Genomic DNA, 23,572 nt, shown 5'->3' with positions numbered 1-23,572 from the left:
GTATTCCAACAATTCACTCATATTCCTCCATCCATCATCCTTGAAACTGTAATAAATAAGGACAATAGGATTTCTGAGCACAACCTTCAAAATAAAAGCCCAGGTCAAAGTCTTTGTGCTGCACAAACCAAGACAAGCTGCTACTGTACGGGATTAGTAATATCCCCATTATATCTATATTTTAAAAATCTGTTTCTCTGGGTTTTTTGAGTTGTTGCTAAAGCAAAACAAGCTATTTGAGGACATCAACAGGTGTTCTGGAGACAAATTCATCAATAAATTAAGTAAATGAATCCATAACTATTGATATTAGTTTACAGTTTTAAAATCCATTGCAGTACGACCAAACAGTCTGTCTCAACAAAAGCAGAAGAAACTATTTTTAGATTTATTCACATTATATAAATTTAATGTTAGATTTACTTTAAAGATGCAAGAAGTCAAAATACTAAACAGCATCAGAATGTAATAGATAATAGATTACTCATCATTTACCACTAATTTATTAATAAACCAGGTTAGTGTTTTCTTTTTAAGGTGGATTAAAGTGAGCTGTAATAAAAACTGTGTATTCAACTGTATATTTACTTAAGTAAAAGAACCAATCCAGTAAAGTGAAAATATAAGAGGATTTGCACACACTTGAATTAAAGCTGCTGTTGTGACAGAAATGTCAATATATTGGACTAATTGTGTAAACCGCATCTAGTAGTTTCATCAACCTAGTTGTGGTAACTGTCCCTTTAATCCTCTGACTGAGTTGAACTAATACTTTTATGTTCCAATTAGTTTTTTTTGTTGTTGTTTTTTTAATTGCTGCACTTTGTGTTGTGTGTGAAGGTTTTTAAAATTCACCACGGCGCCTGTTCACCTCGCTCTCTCACACTTTTCATCATCATTGTTGCTGCTGCTCCTACTCAGACATTAAAGGGATAGTATCATTTTTTTAAAGTAGGGTTGTATGATCTCCAAATAGCCCCTAAGTACTTTAATTGCAGTAACAGACTCTCTGCACTCCTCCCGTTAGCAACGCCAGCCCATAATAGCCCTGCCCAGAGATTTACAACATACATTGTTGTGAACAGACCCAAAGAAACGGCCTATTTTCACGGCCTAAAAGAGGTTTTACCTGAAAAAAAAATACACAGTTCCATTGTTCACTATAATATATTTTTTTCCAGCCCTTCAAAGTGCAGGAAAAACACAGTTTTTATTTGGACCTAACCAACTCATGTATCCCTCCGCCCAGGGTTAGCGCCCGCCGATCAGCAGTTGGTTAGGTCCAAATAAAAACTGTGTTTTTCCTGGAAAAAATTATATTATAGTGAACAATGGAACTGTGTATTTTTTTTCAGGTAAAACCTCTTTTAGGCCGTGAAAATAGGCCGTTTCTTTGGGTCTGTTCACAACACTGTATGTTGTAAATCTCTGGGCAGGGCTATTATGGGCTGGCGTTGCTAACGGGAGGAGTGCAGAGAGTCTTCTACTGCAATTAAAGTACTTAGGGGCTATTTGTAGATCATACAACCCCACTTTAAAAAAAATGCTACTATCCCTTTAAAGGGTTAATTAAGCGGCCTCCTCGGAGCCTCTCTCCAGCTCTGCTCTCCACCAGATGGACGTGTTTCAGATCTCAGTTACAGCCAAGTTGGCAACTCCATCCTGAATGTGGTTTTATGATCTACCGTTCGTCATCCAGCGATGGCATGCCTGTGTGAATTTGTGCCGACTCAAACATTTTTCACTTCGACTTCTTCCCGGCTTCACAGACGAGTCTGAAAGAGTCTGAAAGAGTCTGAAAGAGTCCTCGCTGCATTGTTACGTTGTTTTCTCTCTGTGTCTTTGTCTGTGTGTCCCTGCAGGCTCCTGTAGTAAAGATGCAGTCCGCTCTGGTTCTGGCCGCGCTGGGCGTCGTGGTCGTGTGCAGCCTGGACGGCCTGAGCGCCCACAGGCCCAAACCAGACCAGCAGCCGCAGCCGCAGCCGCAGCCGCAGAGCCACGAGACGAAGAAGCGGCAGCCGCACATCATATTCATCCTCACAGACGACCAGGTGTGTGTGTGTGTGTGTGTGTGTGTGTGTGTGGCTACATGTTTAAGAAGAACAGATGAACAGATTTTTTTTTTTTTAAAGTCTCCATGTGCAATTTAACAGTTTCCGTCTATAAAGTCAAAAAGCAGCAAAATCTTCAACACAAATATCAGTAAAATTAAAAAATGATACTTGAATTGTTTGTTCATTTTGCACATCACTAAATAATTTCATCTAAATATTGCGTTTTCCATCTCCTATAGATGAAGATTGGCTTCTTAAAACTTGAGATCGACATTTTTCTTAAAGACTTGTCTGGTCTCTTTTCCTCTGTGTCTCTAACCCTCCTCTCCTCCATGTGCATCTGTTTTCAACGAAGCGGACGTGAAATCAATCCATGGAGCGGTGGATAACGTTATTTATCATAGGCGCGTTACAATGTGTATATATGTGTAGTCTTATATGTCATAAACAAGAGATTACGTGTTACGAGGCGTGTTTGTGTGGCGGTGCTGCAGAGACGAGAGCTGGGACACCGGGTCGGAGGCTCTGATCTTACCAGGTTGGTTTTCAGCCAAGAGACGCTCCATTCTCCCTGGAACTAGTTACTAGTCATTGGTTTAAAGGTGTTCAGAAAAGAAAATTGAATTTGATTCCACTGTGGGTCTTAACATTAGTGTAATAACTCATCTATCAGACGATGGAGCCCAAACTTTGTGCTAAATTCTATTTTCAAGTGAATCCGGGATGAAAGTGTGGTATTTTTTTCGCATTGGATAATACAGGAACACGGATTATACGTCAGCCTGCGCACGATTCACCAGCCACTGATATTCGATACGTCATCCGTCAATCAAACGTCTGAGACAACACACACACACACCGAGCTCCGTCTCGCCCCAAACATTAAATATCCCGCCCGCTCGATAACGACCAATCAAATTAGTTTTCCTTACACGGGTAAACTCGTGCGGAAACTTGTGAAAACTCGTAGAAGGAGGCGCGACAATCAGGACAAACGGCCGTTTCTGAAAAACACCTTTAACCAGCCCTAGGACTCTGAAGCTGCTTCATTAAGGTAAAAAATCCTGCATAGTTTCTCTTTAAAGGTAGAGTATCCTGGAAAAACGGTTCGAGCGGGCTCCATTTTGAAAACACACCATCCAAAAGTCAAAGCCCCTTTCTTCAGACTTTCTCTCCACCACCTCCAGAGCACAGGAACTCACGGTGCTTGTTTTTTTTTTTCCGTCGTAACTTTGCTGCAACTGTCTCGTTGAATTTAGCAAAGTTAGCATCAGCTCTGAGTCTGGTGTCGTCTGGCAGTTTGATTGACGCTTCACAATCCAATTAATAATTCATTCGTGGCATTAAAAGTGATTGGATGGTGTTTTTACAGGATCGTCCTTTCAACAGGTGGCAGACATTTAATCATCTGGTTGCAGTTGGTTTAGTTTAGAAAATAATGAGAAGTGAATTAATGGTGAGAGTAACGGTTTGTTGCAGCGCTGCAGCTGATTAAGTTGATGTCACTTCTGATTAGGCCTGGTGCACGTTAGCATGTGGTGTTATTAAAGGGATAGTTCAACCTTTTGGCAAATTGGCCCATTGCCATAATCCCTATAGTCATAGCAGTAGGTTTGTTACCTTTAATTGTCGGTGCAAGCTGTTTTTAGAACGGCGGAGCAGAGCCGTGAGCTGCTCAGAGCTACGCTACGGAGGCTCATTATGGGATTTCTTGGTTTCCCTCATCAAACTCATCAAATACACAATCAAGTTGTGACCTGCACATTCACCACGCTATGAGATAATAACGGAACGTAGCGTAGCTCTGAGCAGCTCGCCGCTCTGCTCCGCCGTTCTAAAAATAGCTTGCACCAACAAATAAAGGTAACAAACCTACTGCTCTATGACTATAGGGATTATGGCAATGGACCAATTTGTCAAAAATGTTGAACTATCCCTTTAACTTGACTTTAGTATGAAAACAAATACAACAATAAAAGTAAAATAACTTCAGGTGGGTAAATATTCCTCAGAGTTGTGTTATATTATCTCTGTCTCAGGGCTTCAACGACATCGGCTACCACAACCCGACCATCAAGACTCCCACTCTGGACAAGCTGGCGGCGGCCGGCGTGACGCTGGAGAACTACTACGTGCAGCCGATCTGCACGCCGTCACGCAGCCAGCTCATCACGGGCAGGTACAGCACCACGCCGCGTCTCTTCACTGACCTGGGGTCTGTTTCACAAAGCAGCTTCAACAAACTCTGAGTCTAGTCCTGAACTCTGAGTTCATCTACTCTGAGAACAGGTGATAACAGTTGGTTCAATCAACTCTGAGTAACTTGACCCTGAGTTACAGGGAGATGAAAAGCCCTCATCAATGGAACAAAGATAACATGATTCACCATGGCAACCAGCAAACCCCCCCCCCCAAAAAAAAAAAAGATTCTGCAGCAGCGGCAAATGGACGTGAGCTCGGATTTTTTTTTTACCGTGGGACAATATGTGAGTATTAATCTAAAAAAAGAAATCTCAGGAGTTATTCAACATTACTGTGTGTTTGAGCAGGTGCAACTCCAAATGTGTGTTTGATAAGTTCACGTTTGTCTCCATTCTAACGTGACGGGGATGTGGTGTAGTCATCAATCACCTGGAAATAATCCAGAAGTGGATCGACCTGCTACGAAAACAATAAGAGAGAAGTGCAATTTTCTCTGAACTGCGTGTGTGTCCGTGTTGTGACTCGTGTCATGTGAGGGTTGTTGAGATAAAGTGACGGTGCAGAACAACGGGAACGATCAAACTAATCCTCATGGAGAATAAAACATCCAGTCCTGTCAGCTGCTGCTTTCAGTCTGCAGCTTCAGATAAAGAGGAGAAACTCAGGGTCCCGACCAGGTTAGGTTCACGGAGTGTGTTGCCATAGTAACTGACTCTGAGCTTCAGTTACCTCTCTTTGTGAAACGGGCTGGAGTTACTCCTCTGTCCCTGGTTTGACTTACCTCCCTTTCTGAAACAGAAAACCCAGAGTTTCCCCTCAGTTCAGGGTGAACAGACTCAGAGTTTCACTAAAGCTGCTTTGTCAAACGGACCCTGCAGCGAATGTTGGGAAACCCGACTGTTGTTGTTGTTGTTGTTGTTGTTGTTATTAAAAACACTGGGTAGACTTCACCTCAGGGACGTCGTCTGGAGTTGATTCACGTCGCAGCTTTAAATGGTACAAATGCAAAAACTCTTTGTCGCTGATGATCAGTCAGATGTTTGATCTCCTTGAATCAAAGCAGCAGGGATTTTTTTTCTCTCTTTTGTTTTGTTTTATGGTTTTTAACCTCGTTGAACTTGTTTTAACATTAAGTATCATTTATGCAGCTCATCCTCGTTTGTATTTTCTAGTCTTTGCAATTTTTTTCGACTGATTATTTTCTTTAATTGTCAGAAATGTATAAACAAAACAAGCAGTATTGTAAAAAAGAATGGCATGTGTTTTGTTTTATCAATTTATCAAAGTCCAAAAATAATCGATTTTACATTAACATTAAACAGGAAAAAATAGTAAATCTGCAACTTAATTAGTGAATTTTGTGGATTTTTACTTATAGCACAGATTCATATTCTCTGGTCTTAATTTTCTCTATTTCAGGTATTTCTCTAGATGTTTTTACAGCTTTTTTTTTGAGACTTTATTGATCCTGATGAGGTTAACAGGAAGTGATTATACAAGATGAAAATAGATCAAATAAAATTGCAGACAGACATTGAACTCAGACGCTTCAGATCGTGTGGATGTTGAACCAGAGAGTCTGAGACTCTGGTTCACATGAGGTTTTAGTTGGCTGCTCTGAATAATCTGATTATTGATGAGGCAACCTGAGAATTAATGAGTCTCTGCTTCTGCTGCTGCGAGGACAAACGTTCGACTCTGTCTCAGCAGCAGCAGCAGCAGCAGCAGCAGCAGCGACAAAACCAACAATCAGGGCCGGCCCTAGGATGTTGGTGGCCCCCTAAACAAGGTTTTTGTTTGTGGCCCTGCACTCTAAGCGCAAACACCAAATCACTGGTTAAAACTGAATACAGACGTGTTTATCCCTCTGAGGTTTGAGGCCATTTTTTCAACTTTTACATATTTTCTTAAGATACTTGCAGATGTAACAATACTCAAGTGTTTTATGTCTAAATATTAAACCTCCGCTGTAAGCACACTGAGGCCAGTTTGTCCTAGAACACTGTAGAAAGAAATAATTTAGGACAAATGCTGGAAATTTGAGGTCTGCTTTTTGAAAAATTTCAAATCCCTAGTGAAAACACTCCTTCAGTCATGAGAATGAACTGTTTTGGTGCTTGAAATAGGATATGAATACAGTAATAGAGAAGTGTAGAAAACAAGTCTAAAATGACATTTTGTAAGATTGCTTTTTGAGCACAAATGTTGTCATTCTGCCGTTCTATTTTCACCAAATGTCTCAAATGTGAGATAAAAGAAGCTGAATATTGACTTCACATTACATATAAAGCTCATAGCTGCACGTGCAGACCTCAGGATGTTTAAATGACTTGATGAACCCCGGTACCTTTCTGATCATGTGGCCCCCACCTAACGGCTGTGGCCCTGAACAACCACATAGAGGGTTGATGCCAGCGGCCGGCCCTGCCAACAATTGTTTATGGACTGGAGTCTCCTTTTTTTATTCCCTCCCCTGCAGGTACCAGATTCACACGGGGCTGCAGCACTCCATCATCAGACCGCGGCAGCCCAGCTGTCTGCCGTCGCACATGGACACGCTGCCCGAGCGGCTGCGAGAGGCCGGGTACAGCACACACATGGTCGGCAAGTGGCACCTGGGCTTCTACAGGTGAGAGGGAGGGAGAGCGGACAGGTGGAGGACTAATGAGTTTCACTATTGGTTTATTTCAAATAGTTTTTTATTGAGTTTTCAAAAAACTGTAGTGAGAAAAAACAAAACAAAACAGTTTAAACTGACAGAGAGCTGTTAGACACAACTGCATGAATACCATACATGGATCCCATCTCCAGTGTGCGTCGTTTATAATATACATACTGTACATACGTACTACATAGACAGTTTTTCTTTTGCTTCAATTTGTTACATTTTCAATTAGTCAACCTATGTACAGATACATGCCAAAAAAAAAAGAAAAAAGGAAAATCAACGAGAGAAAAGACAGGAAGAGAAGAGAAGGGGGGGGGGGGGGTATTGAGGGTTGTATTGAAGCCCCAACATGAGAAATTGTTCCGCCGGTCTGACACAGGAAGAGCAGTGAACTGAGACACTGGGAGCTTCCGCTACAAACAAGCTTCAAACACAGACTTATTTAATTTTTTTCGGAACAATTTCTCATGTCGGGGCTTCAATACCAGAGGGACATTACAGACGAGCAGCATGGAGGTATTTGGATGTTTTTTGGTGTGTCTTTTTGTTACGAAGAAAAGTGAGCTCCGTTCTCAACCGTCATATGGACATGCACTGCTACACCGAGACCCCCTGTAACTCAGAGAAGCCACGGAGGACTCTGAAACTTCTCCCAGCCCTTTGTCCACATGAGGGGCAATTTTGGGTGAACTATCCCTTTAACTTTTATTTTTGCAAACATTTGATTATCTACGGCTCAAATGTTTGATATTGAAGTTGTTTCTGATGTTATTTCCTCAGTTTTAATGTTGCTCTTGGATGTGCGCAGTAAAATAAAGCGTAATAACTGTGTTAAGACTTAAAAAAAAGAAGATGAACTTCCTCCTGAACTGATGTTGAGGAGGAGGAGGGGGTGGGGGGGCTGGGGGGGGACTGGGGTGGGGGGGTCGAGGTTTAGATGCTGTTCAACCATCCAACAAACACGTCGGTTGAAACATACCGACACCTTGAGTTCAGTCTGGGTCCTCGGCCTTTTATCACACACTGGTTCACACGTGGTCGAACGAGTCGAACCTCCGGGGTCGCGACCTCCAGTTCCTCAGTCAGATATAAACTTACTGAAACATCAGCTGATCGTTTCCCCGCTCGCCGCTCGGCTATAAGCTCATTCACCTGCTCGGCGCGCAGCGGGAGCAGCAGGGATGGAGGAACAATGTAAACACGTACTTATCGCTCCTGTTGTGAATGTTTAAGTTCAGCAAAGTTTTAATCCTGCAAAATGGTTTTAATGATCAGAATGAGTCTCATTTATTTTAATTTAGTCGAACCACCACTGAGAACGGAGCTACAGGTTAGAGGTAAATTCAGTTATGTAGAGTCCAATAGAGCAGTTTGTGAGCTAAAAAAAGCGAAATAAATACAACTAAATTCTCTGATCACTGCATACTGTATGTTGTTGTTTTATAATTGTTAGTTTTGCGTGTTTAACGTCTTCTGTGGAGATTTCAGTTGCAGGTTATAACCATAGACTGTAAAAAGAATGGACGTAGCACCGTGACGTCACCCATTGGTTTGGGGGAGTCTGTTTTGTGCCGCTACTACGGGGGTTTGAACCGCGCCATGTTGGATTCTACTTGCCATATTTGGAGCGGTGCGGCCGTTGGCCGGCCGAGAGCCCGCCCACTCGCCTCGAAGCAGCGGTCTCCGGACCTGTCACTCAACGGTTCCGCGCCCTGATTGGCCAGAACTTTAAACCTAATAACAGTAAAACGGTAGAGTTTAAAAAAAATTCACCCCCCTCAGAGTGTGTGCGGGGGTAGAAACTATCGGTTGAGACCAAAAAAATGAAATGTACCAGGCTGTAAATATGTTTTTTTAAGCTGTAAAATCGGCTATTTTAACATGGGGCTCAATTGGAGTTGCTCCCTTCTGACACCAGCCCCCAGCGACAGCCGGGGGGATTGCAGGTTTTTGAACGCGGAAGTGAGCTTCACTTCTCAGACCGACAACTGCCCCCTTGGTTATAACGAGGTTTCTTTGTATCACATGTAAATGATTGTAACACACGAACAGAAGGAAGAAGCACATTAACCAGCGGACATGAATGTGAACAAATAAAGAAACTAGAATTACTCAGACTGGTCTCAGGTCAGATCAAATATGAACTATTTGTGAGATATTGTGTCGTGATTGTGGTGCAAAGTGTTTTGGGAGGTCAAGTGAACACACAGTTCAGGACACACAAGAAACTGCCTGACCTTTAACCTTTGACCTGTGATTACTTATTTACTCAATAAAATAAATAAAACTCCACAGTGAGACATTTACTCTTAAAGGAGACATATTCTGCCCCTTTTATACAAATTAAAATAGTTCCCAGGTGTCTTAAAGACATGTGTGTCACATGCTTCGGTCAAAATCCCCCAAGGATCAAACATCACAGCTCTTTTCATCCTCTCAAAACAGCCCTGTTCAGAACGGCTGGTTTCAGTGCCTGTCCCTTTAAATGCAAATTAATTAATTATTCACAGGTAGGGGTGGTTTTGTATTATGCAAATTAGAAAACTAATTGGAAGACAACGGAGGGAACAGTTCGAAAAAGCACATGGATTTTAACGTTAGGAGCCTGAAAATAACAAAAAATGTTGTCAATTCTTGCATTTTAGGGGCTAAAAGGCAAGACAAGCAAGCACCTAAATATATGTTAAAGAGCCTTCAAAAAGTGATATTTCCATAATACGTCCCCTTTAAAGGGATAGTTGAAATTTCACTCATGTGGACTAAGGGTTGGGAGAAGTTTCAGAGTCCTCCGTGCCTTTTGGGAGTTACAGCGGGGGCTCAAACAATGAAACCTGAATCTCCGTTGACTTCTTGTTTGCCTTTCCCCTCAGGAGAGCGTGTCTGCCCACCAGGAAGGGCTTCGACACTTTCTTCGGCTCTTTAACAGGAAGTGTGGATTACTACAGGTAACTAATATTCACCGTCACATTCACACACTACATAGATATATACATAGATATACAGTATATACATAGATGCCTCTGTCTCTGACGCTGCTGCCCATTGGAACGGATTGTCGCCGTCGCCGCCGCCATCTTGAGCAGGAGGTGTCTAACTTTGACTTCCTGTAGCCTATCTACAGAGGCAGAGGTCTAGCACTGAATTTTCAACCGATTTTCAAGCCGTTTGTTTTAATATCAATACTACAACTCAGCTACATAACTCAGGTTAGCAGTTAGGGTTCATGTCAGTGCCATGAAACTGATTTAATATGGCCTAGCACAATTATATAGGTAGCCTACAGTGGTTTACACTCACTCGCCGGCCTCATCACCATGGCAACCACAAACTCACAGCCGGGGGGGGGGGGGGGACCGCTGATAAGCCTAGCCTACAGGCAACAAAATAACAAACTATTAATATATGAACTAGCGGTATATGCAGTAAATGTAACACATCTCCACCCTATGATACGTTACGTTGTTTCATTTATGTCAGATAACTCACCTACATCACATTCAACAAGTTCATAACAGTTATATAATATAAAACAACTTATTACTGAGTTCTTCCATGTCTCTTGGTTTTGGCGTTTCTTTCATGGGAACATCCGTACGCGGCACAAAAGTTTGGCATTTCACCAGATTCACAGCTGTCAAACGGTCTGACTGTTGACTGCTGGTCAGGAGGAACTCCTCCTCAAGATGGCGGCCGTCAGACATTCCAAACAAGCCCCAATGCACCATCTACGTATATATATCTATATATCCATGCACACACTAGATGTGATTCTCAAACTCACATGATCCCCCCCCTCTGTCTTAAAGCTACGGCTCGTGCGACGGCCCGGGGTTGTGCGGCTACGACCTCCACGACGACGAGGGCGTGGCCTGGGGTCAGGAGGGGAAATACTCCACCACGCTGTTCACGCAGCGAGCTCGCAAGATCCTGGAGAGCCACGACCCGGCGGGCCGGCCGCTCTTCCTGCTGCTCTCCCTCCAGGTGACCTAACCCTAACTCCTAACCCCTAACCCCTAACCCTAACCCTTCAACAAGCAGTCAATCATCAAATTGTAAACATTAAAGAAGACATATTCTGCCCCTTTTATACAAATTAAAATAGTTCCCAGGTGTCTTAAAGACATGTCTGTCACATGCTTCAGTCAAAATCCCCCAAGGATCAAACATCACAGCTCTTTACATCCTCTCTAAACAGCCCTGTTCAGGACGGCTGGTTTCAGTGTCTGTCCCTTTAAATGCAAATGAACCACTGCTTGCCCCGCCCCTTCTACCTGTACCAGGTAGGGATGGTATTATGCAAATTTGAAAGCTAGTTACATCACTGGAAGACATCTGAGGGAACGGCTTGTAAAACCACATGGATTTTAACCTTGGGAGCCTGAAGATTACAGATTCTTTTTGTCAATTCTCACATTTTGGGGGCTAGAAGGCAAAACAAACACCCAGATATATGTTAAAGAGCCTTCAACAAGTGATATTTCCATAATACGTCCCCTTTAAACATACAATCATCTCCGAGTGAAACGGATCGAATACAACAAACACGTGGGTTTGTGTCTGGATGAAAGCTGTCAGGGGAAAGTTGGACAAACACAGAGAGAAGCCACATTAAAGTGTCTGTTTGCCTCGGAGCATCAGAAACTTATTAGAGCGGAGAGCGATCGGCTCATATGAACTCAAAATGTTAAATTAAAACCACGCCACTCGGAAAGAAACGAGTTGTAACTCAAAAGAAAGAGAAAGAAAGATTTGCTTGTTCTCGGTTTTATTGGATTTGGAGGGATTTGAGAAAATAAAACTAAAAATTTTTGCTCGATTTTTTTTTTTTTGCCTGACATGTTTGGGGGGTTTTTTTTTTTTTTTTTTTTTTTGCCTGGTTTTTTTTTTTTTTTTTTGCCGGATTTTTTTTTTTTTGCTGGATTTTTTTTTTTTTTGCCAGGCTTTTTTATTTATCTATTTTTTTTAACCTGTTTTTTTTTTTTTTGGCTGGATTTTTTTTTTTGTATTGGCCCTAATACTCCTTCGTAAAAATCACTAACATCGCTTCTTAAGAAAAAATGGGACCCCTAATCCTGACACAAGAATGCGCAAAGCCGAGTGTTAAAGACCCACTCCCGTGAAAATCGTGTTTTTTGAGCTTTTCACATGTTCCTGTGGCATTTTTCTTGTGTTAGAGCACTTATCAGCAGAGAAGGAAGTGCAAAATTGCATTTCAGAGTTTTTCTGCCTTCAAACTGCTGTGAACCAATGGCAGACTCAAACTGGCAGTTTCAGGAAGACTGGAGTTGAGGGTGTCACAGCTCCAGGGGAGGGCACTAGTGCTACAAGCTCCCGCCCCGCTCTGCATCTGGCTCAGAGGTGAAAGCCTTCACAGCTCGGTGTAGCTGTTCAGGTATAACAGGTATAGCTCACCTGGTAGAGCAGCTTGCACCGTGAGCAAGGACTATGCACCAGTCTGGGATCGAATCCCAGTGTGGAGTTTTACGCTAAATGCGCTGAATCTGTAATTGTACAATGTCCAGCTGTCAGCAAGCGGGGGGGTGGGGTGCGAGGAGGTGGCTGGGCGGGTGCAGAGCAGCGCAGTCTCCGCCCAACCCCCGGAGGTGCATTGCTAATGTGCATGGCTAATGAGCTGGTTTTAAAATGGCCGAAAAGGGTCGCGGGAGTGGGACTTTAAGGCCAAAACTGAGTGGAAGTGTTGAGTATCAGTGAATCAGACGACTGAGGAGAAAAAAAGACAATAATAGTAGTAATTGCCCGTGTTGTTGCGACTGCGTCCCCCAGGCCGTCCACACTCCGCTGCAGCCTCCTAAACCCTACATCTACCCGTACCGCGACATGGCCAACGTGGCCCGGAGGAAGTTTGCGGCCATGGTGTCGACGGTGGACGAGGCCGTGCACAACGTCACCTACGCCCTCAGGAAGTACGGCTACTACAAGAACAGCGTCATCATCTACTCCACCGACAACGGCGCCCAGCCCTTCACCGGCGGCAGCAACTGGCCGCTGAGAGGCCGCAAGGTAACGGCCAACAACTACTGACTAAATACTAAATATATAGACATACTAAATACTGTATGTCTGACAGTTTGGGGGTTGGTTTGTGGATTTTAATATTTTCCTTGATGAGACGATAACTACGACGGAGTATTAGGGCCACATTTAAGAGAGAAAAAAGTCACAAACTTCGAGAATAAAGTCATAATTTACGAGAATAAAGTCGTAATTTATGAGAATAAAGTCATAATATTACGAGAATAAAGTTGTAATTTATGAGAATAAAGTTGTAATTTATGAGAATAAAGTCGTAATTTATGAGAATAAAGTCATAATATTACAAGAATAAAGTTGTAATTTATGAGAATAAAGTCATAATATTACGAGAATAAAGTCGTAATTTATGAGAATAAAGTCGTAATTTATGAGAATAAAGTCATAATATTACGAGAATAAAGTTGTAATTTATGAGAATAAAGTCGTAATTTATGAGAATAAAGTCATAATATTACAAGAATAAAGTTGTAATTTATGAGAATAAAGTCATAATATTACAAGAATAAAGTTGTAATTTATGAGAATAAAGTCATAATATTACGAGAATAAAGTTGTAATTTATGAGAATAAAGTCATAATATTACGAGAATAAAGTCGTAATTTAGTTAGTTAGTTAGTTAGTTAGTTAGTTTTATTTGTCCACGATGTGGAGATTTGTTTTTGGTCTCATAAAAAACAACAAGGCAAGACAATAACAACAACAACAAGCAGGACAGAGGATAACAACAAAAACATCAACAACACTTACACACAAACATCTTCATGGCAAAAGCAGGACAGCAGTGGCAGTTACATTACAACACATCATCGCATCAACGCATCAACGGGGCATGGTGTTCAGTGCCCCAATTGCATTAGGAATAAAGGAATTTTTAAATTCCATGAGAATAAAGTCGTAATTTATGAGAATAAAGTCGTAATTTATGAGAAAAAATGTCATAATTTTCTGAGAGAAAAGTCATAATATTCTAACCTATTGTTTTAAGAGGAAGACAGTTGGTAAATAATTTCTGCAGCAACATGAGCTTTTTTTATCCAGAGGAGCCTCAGTCACAACAACATTTACACACTTTTTTTCCAAAGTGAAGTGGATTGAATGATTAAAAATGATGATAATAAATCCTGACTCACTGTGTTTGTTGTGTCAGGGGACGTACTGGGAGGGCGGTGTGCGCGGCGTGGCCTTCGTTCACAGTCCTCTGCTGAGACACCGGCGACGCGTCTCCAAAGCTCTGCTCCACATCACAGACTGGTTCCCCACGCTGGTCGGCCTGGCCGGGGGAAACGTCAGCCAGGTCGGTGACGCTCAGCACCTTCAACAATATATAACAACATTTTTTTATTTTTTTTATTTAACCTTTATTTAACCAGGAATAATCCCATTGAGATTCAGAATCTCTTTTGCAAGGGGGTCCTGGCCAAGAGAGCAGCACAGTACATTCACATCAAGTACACATTTGGACAACATCAACAAAACAAACATAAAAACAGCTAAAACAGTAACAGCAAATCACATCAATACATTATAATCACCAGCTGCGTTCGGTGAGAGAACATGTGCATTCAGTAGTCAAATAGTCCTCGATCCTATAGCTTTAAAATCTTCCATACTTGGGAGATAATCCAATTTAAGACGACTCTGTAACTTATACCAGGACGAGGGTGCGAATGCTTTGAAGGCACTTTCCCTAAAGACAGTCCACGTACGAGGAATAGTGAACATTATCAATCTACCGTGCCTGAGACGACAGCTTCTGGTGTTGACTTTATCCAAGAGAGAACATGAATAAGGAGGCAAGTCACACAGGACGGCCTTATAAAGAAAGCAATACCAGTGTTCCCATCTACGATTGTACAGAGAAGGCCAGCCAACACTCTCATAAAGACGACAGTGATGAGTAAGAAAACCTGAATCTGTTATCTTAATGCTGCATGATGATACACCGAATCCAGCATTTTCAGAGAGGAGAGATTTGCATGCATGTATAAGATGTCACCATAGTCAAGTATTGATACAAAAGTTGCCTGAATCAGTCTTTTTCTCGCATTAAAGGAGAAACAACTTTTGTTTCTATAATAGAAACCAAGTATGTCATAGTACAATAGGGCTGGGACGATACTCTTTTCTTGTGATTCGATTCTTCTATGATTTTTTGGATGCCGATTCGATTCAAATTGCGATTTTACGATATTGCAGATTTTCTCGGTTTTTTGTCTGCATTTTTAACAGCAGTGAAACAGTTGAATGATTATTATTGTCTACAGACTATTACAGGAACTATATTTCCCCCAAAAATACACATCACATGTTAAGTCAGTTTTTAAGATTTATTCAGCAGCAATATACTGTATATGTTTACTCTCTTTTCCAAAGCCTGGACTGCAGAAAAGAGGCAAAAATAAAAGAGTATAAAAAAAACTGGCTTCTGAAACCTTTCTGACAGAATGAGATATAGACGGAGGTAAACTACTACATGTTAACATTTATCTGCACACAAATACTGTAGGAGCCTATAAATTAACATACTCCATTATAAAGTGAACTTAAACCCTTTTCAAAACCTGGACTCTCTGGATGTAAAAAAGGCAAACAAATGCACATTGCACAATTTACAGTATATTAAAAAAAAAAAACTTGTCAAAAAAAATACTGTGATACTTATGTGAATCGATTTTTTTCTCCCAGCCCTAAACAACAACATGTTTTTTTAAATGAAAGCATTTGTAACCTGGATCATAAGGTTACATGACACAGGAAAAGACTCAAGACTCAATTTATAAGCGCAATAAATCAGACTAGAGATGTGGATGCATCCAAGTTCCCACTATAAATATTGATGTTCTGGATTAAGGTTGTGTGTTTCTTTTCTAGTCGTCTTTCCAAACGTTAGAATCCGCTCTGAGGTGACTCCACTCACTGGTTTTATCTGAATGGAGGAGTTTATTCCAGCTCTGATTTGGCTTCTTGTCTGCACCGGGGTTCAGGTTACTTAACTGCGCTACTGTAAAACTGTCAGTGTTTTATTATCATTGTAGATGAATGTGCTCTCGGCCGATTATGATGATGATAAGTGCACTTCTTCCAAACACCGGCTGCACAGCCACAGACGCTTCGTGTCTTCAGTTCAGACATAAATTTCTCTCGCTGGCGAGTCGGTGCAGTTTGCGTTTCAGCTTCCAAAAAGCTTTGTTGGCTTCATATGAAAGTAGATTTCTATTGCGAAAGCAGATGAGCAAGAGTCAAACATCAATCAGCGCTCGTATCTGACTAATAGAGACGCTCAGCAGCGACTGTTACCAAACGGGGATTTATGGTTATTTGCACCTGCGTGGTTAAATTTAATCTCGTTAACATACTGATACAGGAAACGTGGACAGTTTTTCACAGTGTCAACTAAAAAAGACGCCTCATACCCAGGGGGCAAAGCAAAACAACAGACAGGGAGCGTGGTAAAAGGTTTGACACCAGAAATGATCTGTAGGAACTTGAAGGATTAAAACCTGGGTGGACAACCTGGTCAACTAGCTGCTGGAAAGCTACAGGGGGCCAAAACCCCTTTCTGGGGTCATTTTGCTGGCGAAATGATGTAAATGCAAATATTTAGGTACTACAATGGCATAAATAGTCATACAACTATAACATTTGGCAGAGAGTATCTTGACACATAGGGGGAGGCAGGAAAAAAAGATTCTGGGGTTTGTTGCAACTGGATTTTAAGATATCACCCTCAACATCCCAAAAAAGACAAAAAAAAAGTACTGTTCGCCTGACAAATTCTCATGAAAATTATTATTTTTCAGCACTTTATGGAGAATATCTATGCTTAACATGTATACAGAAAATGTCCTTAATTCATAAGCTTCCATTTGAGTCCCAGATAGTCTTTCTATCTCCAAAGCCCCACTTGCTGTGGCCAACGGTCTTCTCTATCTCTCTGTTCACTTTGGGGAGACCAGAAATACAATGGTTTCTGATCAGGCCAGTTAACATGGAGTTTTTCACAACAGGTGTTGCATTGTTTGGAGACAGCCTGTAGCTTTCCAGTAGCTAGTAGAAAGGCTATCTTGGACTCAAATGGAAGCTTATGAATTAAGGAAATTTTCTATATACATGTTAAGCATAGATATTCTCCATAAAGTGCGGAAAAATAATAATTTGTCAGGCGAACAGTACTTTTTTTGGATCTTTTTTGGGATGTTGAGGGTGATATCTTAAAATCCAGTTTCAATAAACCCCAGAATCTTTTTTCCATGCCTCCTCCTATGTGTCAAGATACTCTCTGCCAAATGTTATAGTTGTATGACTATTTATGCCATTGTAGTACCTAAATATTTGCATTTACATCATTTCTCCAGCAGAATGACCCCAGAAAGGGGTTTTGTCCCCTGTAGCTTTCCAGCAGCTAGTTGACCAGGTTGTCCACCCAGGTTTTAATCCTTCAACTTCCTACAGATCATTTCTGCTGTCAAACCTTTGACAACACTCCGTGTCCGTTTTTCAAAAAACTGGGATTTTGCCCCCTGGGTATCATCATCATCATCATCATCATCATCATCACCTTGTTGTGTGTTCAGAGTCGGGGGCTGGACGGGTTCGACGTGTGGCCGACCATCAGCGAGGGGAAGGAGTCGCCTCGTCAGGAGATCCTGCACAACATCGACCCGCTGCACAAGCCCCCGGTCCAGACCATGACCTGGGACGCGGGCACAGAGGAGGCCTCAGGTAACCAACGGCAACACCTAAAAGGGGTTGCTGCACGCTACAAAGCTGCAGCTCGACTGTGAAGGTATTTCAGGTTGTCTTCAGGCTTTTACTGTAACAGAGGAAAACTCCCGCTTGCAAATGGTTCTAATAAAAGTTGCAACGTTTCGATCGCAGCCAAGGCGACCCAAGCTTTATTTATATTTATATGGAGCAACTCAATGTGCTTTACAGAAAAACAGAACATTTGACAGTAAGAATTGGAAACGGAAAAAACAACAAAAAAAACATAAAAACATAAAAATTTTGATAAAACCCCAAATTGTAGAAATTGTAAACATTAAAGAAGACATATTCTGCCCCTTTTATACAAATTAAAATAGTTCCCAGGTGTCTTAAAGACATGTCTGTCACATGCTTTGGTCAAAATCCCTCAAGGATCAAACATCACAGCTCTTTTCATCCTCTCTAAACAGCCCTGTTCAGAACGGCTGGTTTCAGTGTCCCTTTAAATGCAAATGAACCACTGCTTGCCCCGCCCCTTCTACTGGTACCAGGTAGGGATGGTATTATGCAAATTTGAAAGCTAGTTACATCACTGGAAGACATCTGAGGGAACGGCTTGTAAAACCACATGGATTTTAACCTCATGAGCCTGAAAATTACAGATTTTTTTTGTCAATTCTCACATTTTGGGGGCCTGAAGGCAAGACAAACACCCAAATATATGTTAAAGAGCCTTCAACAAGTGATATTTCCATAATACGTCCCCTTTAAACATACAATTAAAAGCAAGAAAAAAAGAGGGGACTTTCATTAGGTCATTTTAATTCTACATCATATCACATGCATTGCTAGCTCCGCCACCTATTGAACGGGGAAGGAAGCCTTTATTTGGAAAGACGTCCCTGCATATTTCAGGGCCGTGTTCTTTTATTTGGAAAATGAGAGTAAAAGAACATGTTTTTGTTGCATTTTGTACGTCTCTATCAACACAACCAAAAATATCATAACAATTAATTTAAAAAATATATATGCAACGAAGTGAGTTTTCACTTTGAATATTGTAGACTTTAGGAAGAAGAAGAAAGAAGAAATGTGAACTTAATCATATAAGAAGGACCTTATAGGCAAAAATATGTGATCTCTAAACACACAGTACCTAGATGAACGGACCTTATTTCAATGTGTTTCACTTTTCCCTTTTAGACTTAGTTTCATTTTGTTTGTATGTTTTGTTTTTTGAAAATACAGTTGCATGAATTGGCCAAAAGAGAGCTCTATTGTCAACATAAATAAGTTGTTAAAATGAGTTTAAACATTAGTGAATTGTTCTGTCTGTCATAACAAGTAGACTACACTGCAAAAACTCTAAATCTTTCCAAGAATATTTGTCTCATTTCTAGTCAAAATGTCTCATTTCTAGTCAAAACTAATCTCTTTTCACTTAAAATAAGACTCATCACCTAATAATCTACCTGTTTTAAGATAATTGTCACTTGTTTCAAACTAATTTTCACTTGAAATAAGTAGAAAAATCTGCCAGTGAAAGCAGGTGTTTTGTGCTTGTAATAAGAAAGAAAAACTTGCTCCACTATCAGATTATTTTAAGTGAAAATCTGCTTGAAAGATGTAAAAAGTGTCTAAAAACAAGCTGCTTTTTATATGATGAGTCTTATTTTAAGTAGAAGGAGATTGTTTTTGACAAATATTCTTGGTAAGATGTTGAGTTTTTGCAGTGTACAACTTCCTGAGCAAAGGTAAAAAGGAATTGTACATCATTGAAAGAGGTGTCAGATATCGTCCTCTCTCTATTAAAGAGAATAGTGATGTTACTCAGCATCAAGGTTGAAATAATAATTTCTTTCTTTGTTTTGTGTTTTGTTTGGTCTCGTCAGTCCGCTCGTCAAAAGCTCCGGCTCTTAAGAAGCCCAAGAAGAAGAAGAAGAAGAAGAAGATCCTGAGGCAGCAGCCGAAGCAGAAGTCGGCCTTCAGGTTGAAAACCACCAACAAACCTCGGACGTTTAAACCCAAACCCAAACCCAAGCTGAAGCACAAGCCCCTCCCCAAATCAAAGCCCGTAGCCAAACCCAAGACCAAGTCCTTCTCCCAGAACCAGCTGCTGCACCAGGACTCCCACTCCAGCGGTTCTCCGTCCGAGTCCAGAACAAAGTCCAGACGGGCCACAATGAACCAGAAGCAGAACCAGAACCTGCTCAACAACCGGCACAAGTCACATCATTTCAAGTCCAAGTCCAGGAGGACGACGTGGTCCCCGTACCAGAACCACAACGTGACGTCGCTGCTCAGAGTGCAGCAGCTGTGGGACACGTCGGTGCAGGCGGCCATCCGGGTCGGGGACTGGAAGCTGCTGACTGGAGACCCCGGCCACGGAGACTGGGTCCCCCCTCAGGTACTGACCCAGGGTTCTTACGGGTCCTTAAAAAGTCTTAAAACTAGTGATGTTCGATACCACAAATGTTCTTTCCGATCCGATACTGAGTAAAATTCAGGCTGGTATCGGCGATACCGATCCGATACCGATACTTTGTGCAAATACACCTAATGTGCCTGGTAAATCTAAAAAAATAAAATAAAAGTAAGTCATAGCCTCCTAAGGATACAAGACATCAGAGTAACATATATCTATTTATTTTAAACTCTGAAGTATATTGAGGTAGCGGCCTCGTTTACAATATAGCCAAGCTAATAGTACAACAACAGAAAAAACAGAACTCACACAATCGTACAAAATATGTGAAAATGGTGTTTCAAACACTAAAAAAAGAACATATTGTAAAATAATAAAACCATTAAACCAAAATATTATTTATAATTTTCCCACAGATATCTGTCTTCACTGTTTGTGGAGCTGAGACTCTACACAGACTGAGACAGACTGACTGTTGAGTGAGCAGCGGGTTACGCATTTTTTTTTTTTTTTCCCTCTCTTTCGCTCTGCAGGTGGCAATGCGTCGCCTAGCATTGTCTCCTGCTGAGTAATTTGCAACACTGTAATTGTAACTGCTGCTAAACACCCTATGGAGGTTATTGTCTATCGTCTTAAATGTTTATCGTTTTTAAATGTCTGATTGTAATTTTATTTAATTAAGTGCCATGGGACTACGGATGGAAATTAGCTCCCAGCTAAATCCGACATATTTACTGCAATTAAATGTTGTGTTTTCTTGTATGTTCATGAATATGTGAGGTCCCATTTCAAATAAACCTTTAAATAAAAAATAAATAAATTACGCACTTACCCAGGCGGAAGAAAAAGTAGTTCCTAAAAACTGCATGTCTTTTAGACAAGGTCTCAATAGTTTAGTTACTTTCCACCATGTTCCTGTTAATGATATACATTACCACAAGTATGAAGTATCAAAAGTATCGATATTTTCATTTGGGAATCGATTTTTGAGCACACAGACCTGGTATCGGAAGTATCGATATTTCAGTATCGATCCGTATCACTACTTAAAAGGCATTAAATTCATTAATCTAAAAACAAGGCCTTAATTGGCATTAAAATGTCTTAAATCAATTTTTCAAATGTCTTAAAAATGTTAACACTTGTTAAGTGGTATTTTATGATTGTAATTAGTCTCAAATCTCAAAATAATTGGTAACATTCCGACTAAATGTCTCACCGCCTCCAGCTCCCGAGTCAGTGTTTTTTTCCCCCGGACTTTTTATGCATTTATTTCTAAAGGACAGCTGGAAAGAGACAGTGGCCGTGCTCTACCAAGTGACCCTAACCCATCGTTCATGTCACTTTTCATCACTTTTTTGTGCGTTTGTTGTGAAGCCAGTCTTAAATTTCATTTCAAGTGGCTTTAAAAATGTCTTAAAAAGTCTTCAATCTAACTTGGCTTACGCTGTAGGAACCCTGGTACCAGACCAGTTAAAAGAATAGTTCACCCAAAATTCAAATTTCATCCTCATGATCTCCTCCCCCTCATGTGGACTAAGGGCTGGGAGAAGTTTCAGAGTCCTCCGTGGCTTCTCTGAGTTACAGGGGGTCTCGGCGTAGCAGTGCATGTCCATATGACGGTTGCAAATGGATACCAACTGTCTTCGTAACAAAAAGACACACCAAAAAACATCCAGATACCTCCATGCTGCTCGTAATGTAACAGTACAGTATAAACAGTATATAAACAGAAACAAACACTTTTTTTTTGGATGATTTCCTTACAGAAATAAAAGGTGGAGCAGTGCAGTGGTTTGTTGTGTTAGTTTCTGTGGCGGGGAGAGCAGGCGCTCTGCGATCGGATAATAATGTCTTTCCAGGATGTTTCAGAGTTCGGCTGTCTGACGTGACAAAACAAATTTGATTGGTCGTTTTCGAGCGGGCGGGATAGTCAATGTTTGGGGCGAGACGGAGCTCCGTGTGTGTGTGTGTGTGTGTGTCTCAGACATATGATTGACGGATGATGGATTCAATATCAGTGGCTGATGAATCGTGAGCAACGTGACATTTAATCCGTGCGCCTGCATTATCCAATACAAAAAAAAACTACCCCACTTTCACCCCGGATTTACTCGAAAATAGGACGAATCGCCTTGTTGTTTACAACTGCTTCCTGGTAGAAAACCAGCATGAGAACAATAGTGATGGACGAGAGTTTCACTATATATATATAATTTTTCATGTCACTATATCACCGTTTAGACTAATCTGATGTTTGTAAAGTTTATAAAACCAATGATTGGACAAACATTACTATTTCTGTGTGCACATTTTTGTAATTAGCCTAGTCATGATTATCATAGATTAGCTGGGCTAACGGTTAGCTACCTGTTTAACTTTAATAACTCAGTGACTCAATAAACGCTCCATGAAAAAATATTTTCTCCAGCGGATACCTGAGTTCCAACATGACTGAGCTAACTGGAGTAGTTTCATGTCGTGTCCCACAACGGGAGGGTTTTAACAGCTGACGTCCTGCTGTTAGCTTAGCTACCGCCGTTATCTTAGCTGCCGTTAGCTTAGCTACCGTTAGCTGTCCCTGTCAGCTGAGCCACTGATGCTTTCTAGACACTGTGATTCCCCCAAACTGAATAAATACAACACATAGCAACACAAAACACACACACAGAAATAGTAATGTTTCTTCAATCATTTCAGATTTGTCTAAACGGTGATAGGGCGTGAAAAATATGATATATAGCTAAACTCTCGTTCGTTACTATTGATCTCATTCACATTACAGCTGGTTTTCTACCAGGAAGTAGAATGTAAACAACAAGGAGATTTGGTCGATAGAATTTTGCACAAAGTTTGTGCTCCATCGTCTGATAGATGAGTTATTACACTGATGTTAAGACCCACAGTGGAATCAAATTCATGTTTCTTTTCTGTACATCTTTAATTGTAAGTCTCGATCCTCAGGTTCTCCCCACGCTGCCCGGCCGCTGGTGGAACCTGGAACGCACCCTCTCGTCTTTCTACAAATCCACCGCCCACAAAAACATCTGGCTCTTCAACATCACCGCCGACCCGTACGAGCGGCGGGACCTGGCCGACCAGCGGCCCGACGTGGTGCAGCGGCTGCTGGCGCGGCTCGCCCACTACAACCGGACCGCCGTGCCGGTCTACTTCCCGCCCGACGACCCGCGGGCCGATCCCAGCGAGCACGGCGGCGCCTGGGTGCCCTGGGTGGACGAGGGCCAGGACGGAGAGGACGAGGGCCAGGAGGGGAAGTACCAGGGCGTCTACAAGAAAGGAAAGAACAGCAAGAAGAAGAGGAAGAAGACCAGGTGTCGGCTGTGCAAGCTCAAGTCCTTCTTCCTGAAACTGAACACGGGGATGATGTCCAATCGGATCTGAGGTGTCCAACAAGTCAAACCGAAGATCCTCTATTTACCAAGACCCCCCATGAGAGGCTC

The 23,572-nt window shown here is 41.5% G+C and overlaps 1 protein-coding gene across 1 annotated transcript; it reads left to right on the top strand.

Moving 5' to 3' along the window:
• Window positions 1-1,868: 1,868 nt before the first annotated feature.
• Window positions 1,869-23,526, top strand: LOC146970086 (arylsulfatase I-like). Its single transcript, XM_085804542.1, has 10 exons — window positions 1,869-2,051; window positions 4,094-4,233; window positions 6,736-6,885; window positions 9,795-9,869; window positions 10,731-10,905; window positions 12,709-12,945; window positions 14,127-14,273; window positions 17,554-17,701; window positions 19,579-20,093; window positions 23,076-23,526. Exons 1-10 carry the CDS (start codon window positions 1,878-1,880, stop codon window positions 23,511-23,513), a joined length of 2,199 nt encoding a protein of 732 aa, XP_085660668.1. The 5' UTR covers window positions 1,869-1,877; the 3' UTR covers window positions 23,514-23,526.
• Window positions 23,527-23,572: the final 46 nt, after the last annotated feature.

Source organism: Trachurus japonicus, chromosome 17, assembly GCF_045865225.1.
Source record: "Trachurus japonicus isolate A0001 chromosome 17, Traja_1.0".
Lineage (NCBI taxonomy): Eukaryota > Metazoa > Chordata > Actinopteri > Carangiformes > Carangidae > Trachurus > Trachurus japonicus.
The sequence above is the reverse complement of the archived record's forward strand: the minus strand, read 5'-3'. Positions and strand labels throughout refer to the sequence as shown.

What these genes read in the sequence shown, in the direction of transcription:
- LOC146970086 (XM_085804542.1), top strand. Translation starts at nt 1,878, where the DNA reads ATGCAGTCCGCTCTGGTTCTGGCCGCGCTGGGCGTCGTGGTCGTGTGC. An exon ending in TCCTGCTGCTCTCCCTCCAG is followed by an intron (nt 10,906 to 12,708) that starts GTGACCTAACCC and finishes TGCGTCCCCCAG; the next exon opens with GCCGTCCACACTCCGCTGCA. An exon ending in GGCCGCTGAGAGGCCGCAAG is followed by an intron (nt 12,946 to 14,126) that starts GTAACGGCCAAC and finishes TTGTTGTGTCAG; the next exon opens with GGGACGTACTGGGAGGGCGG.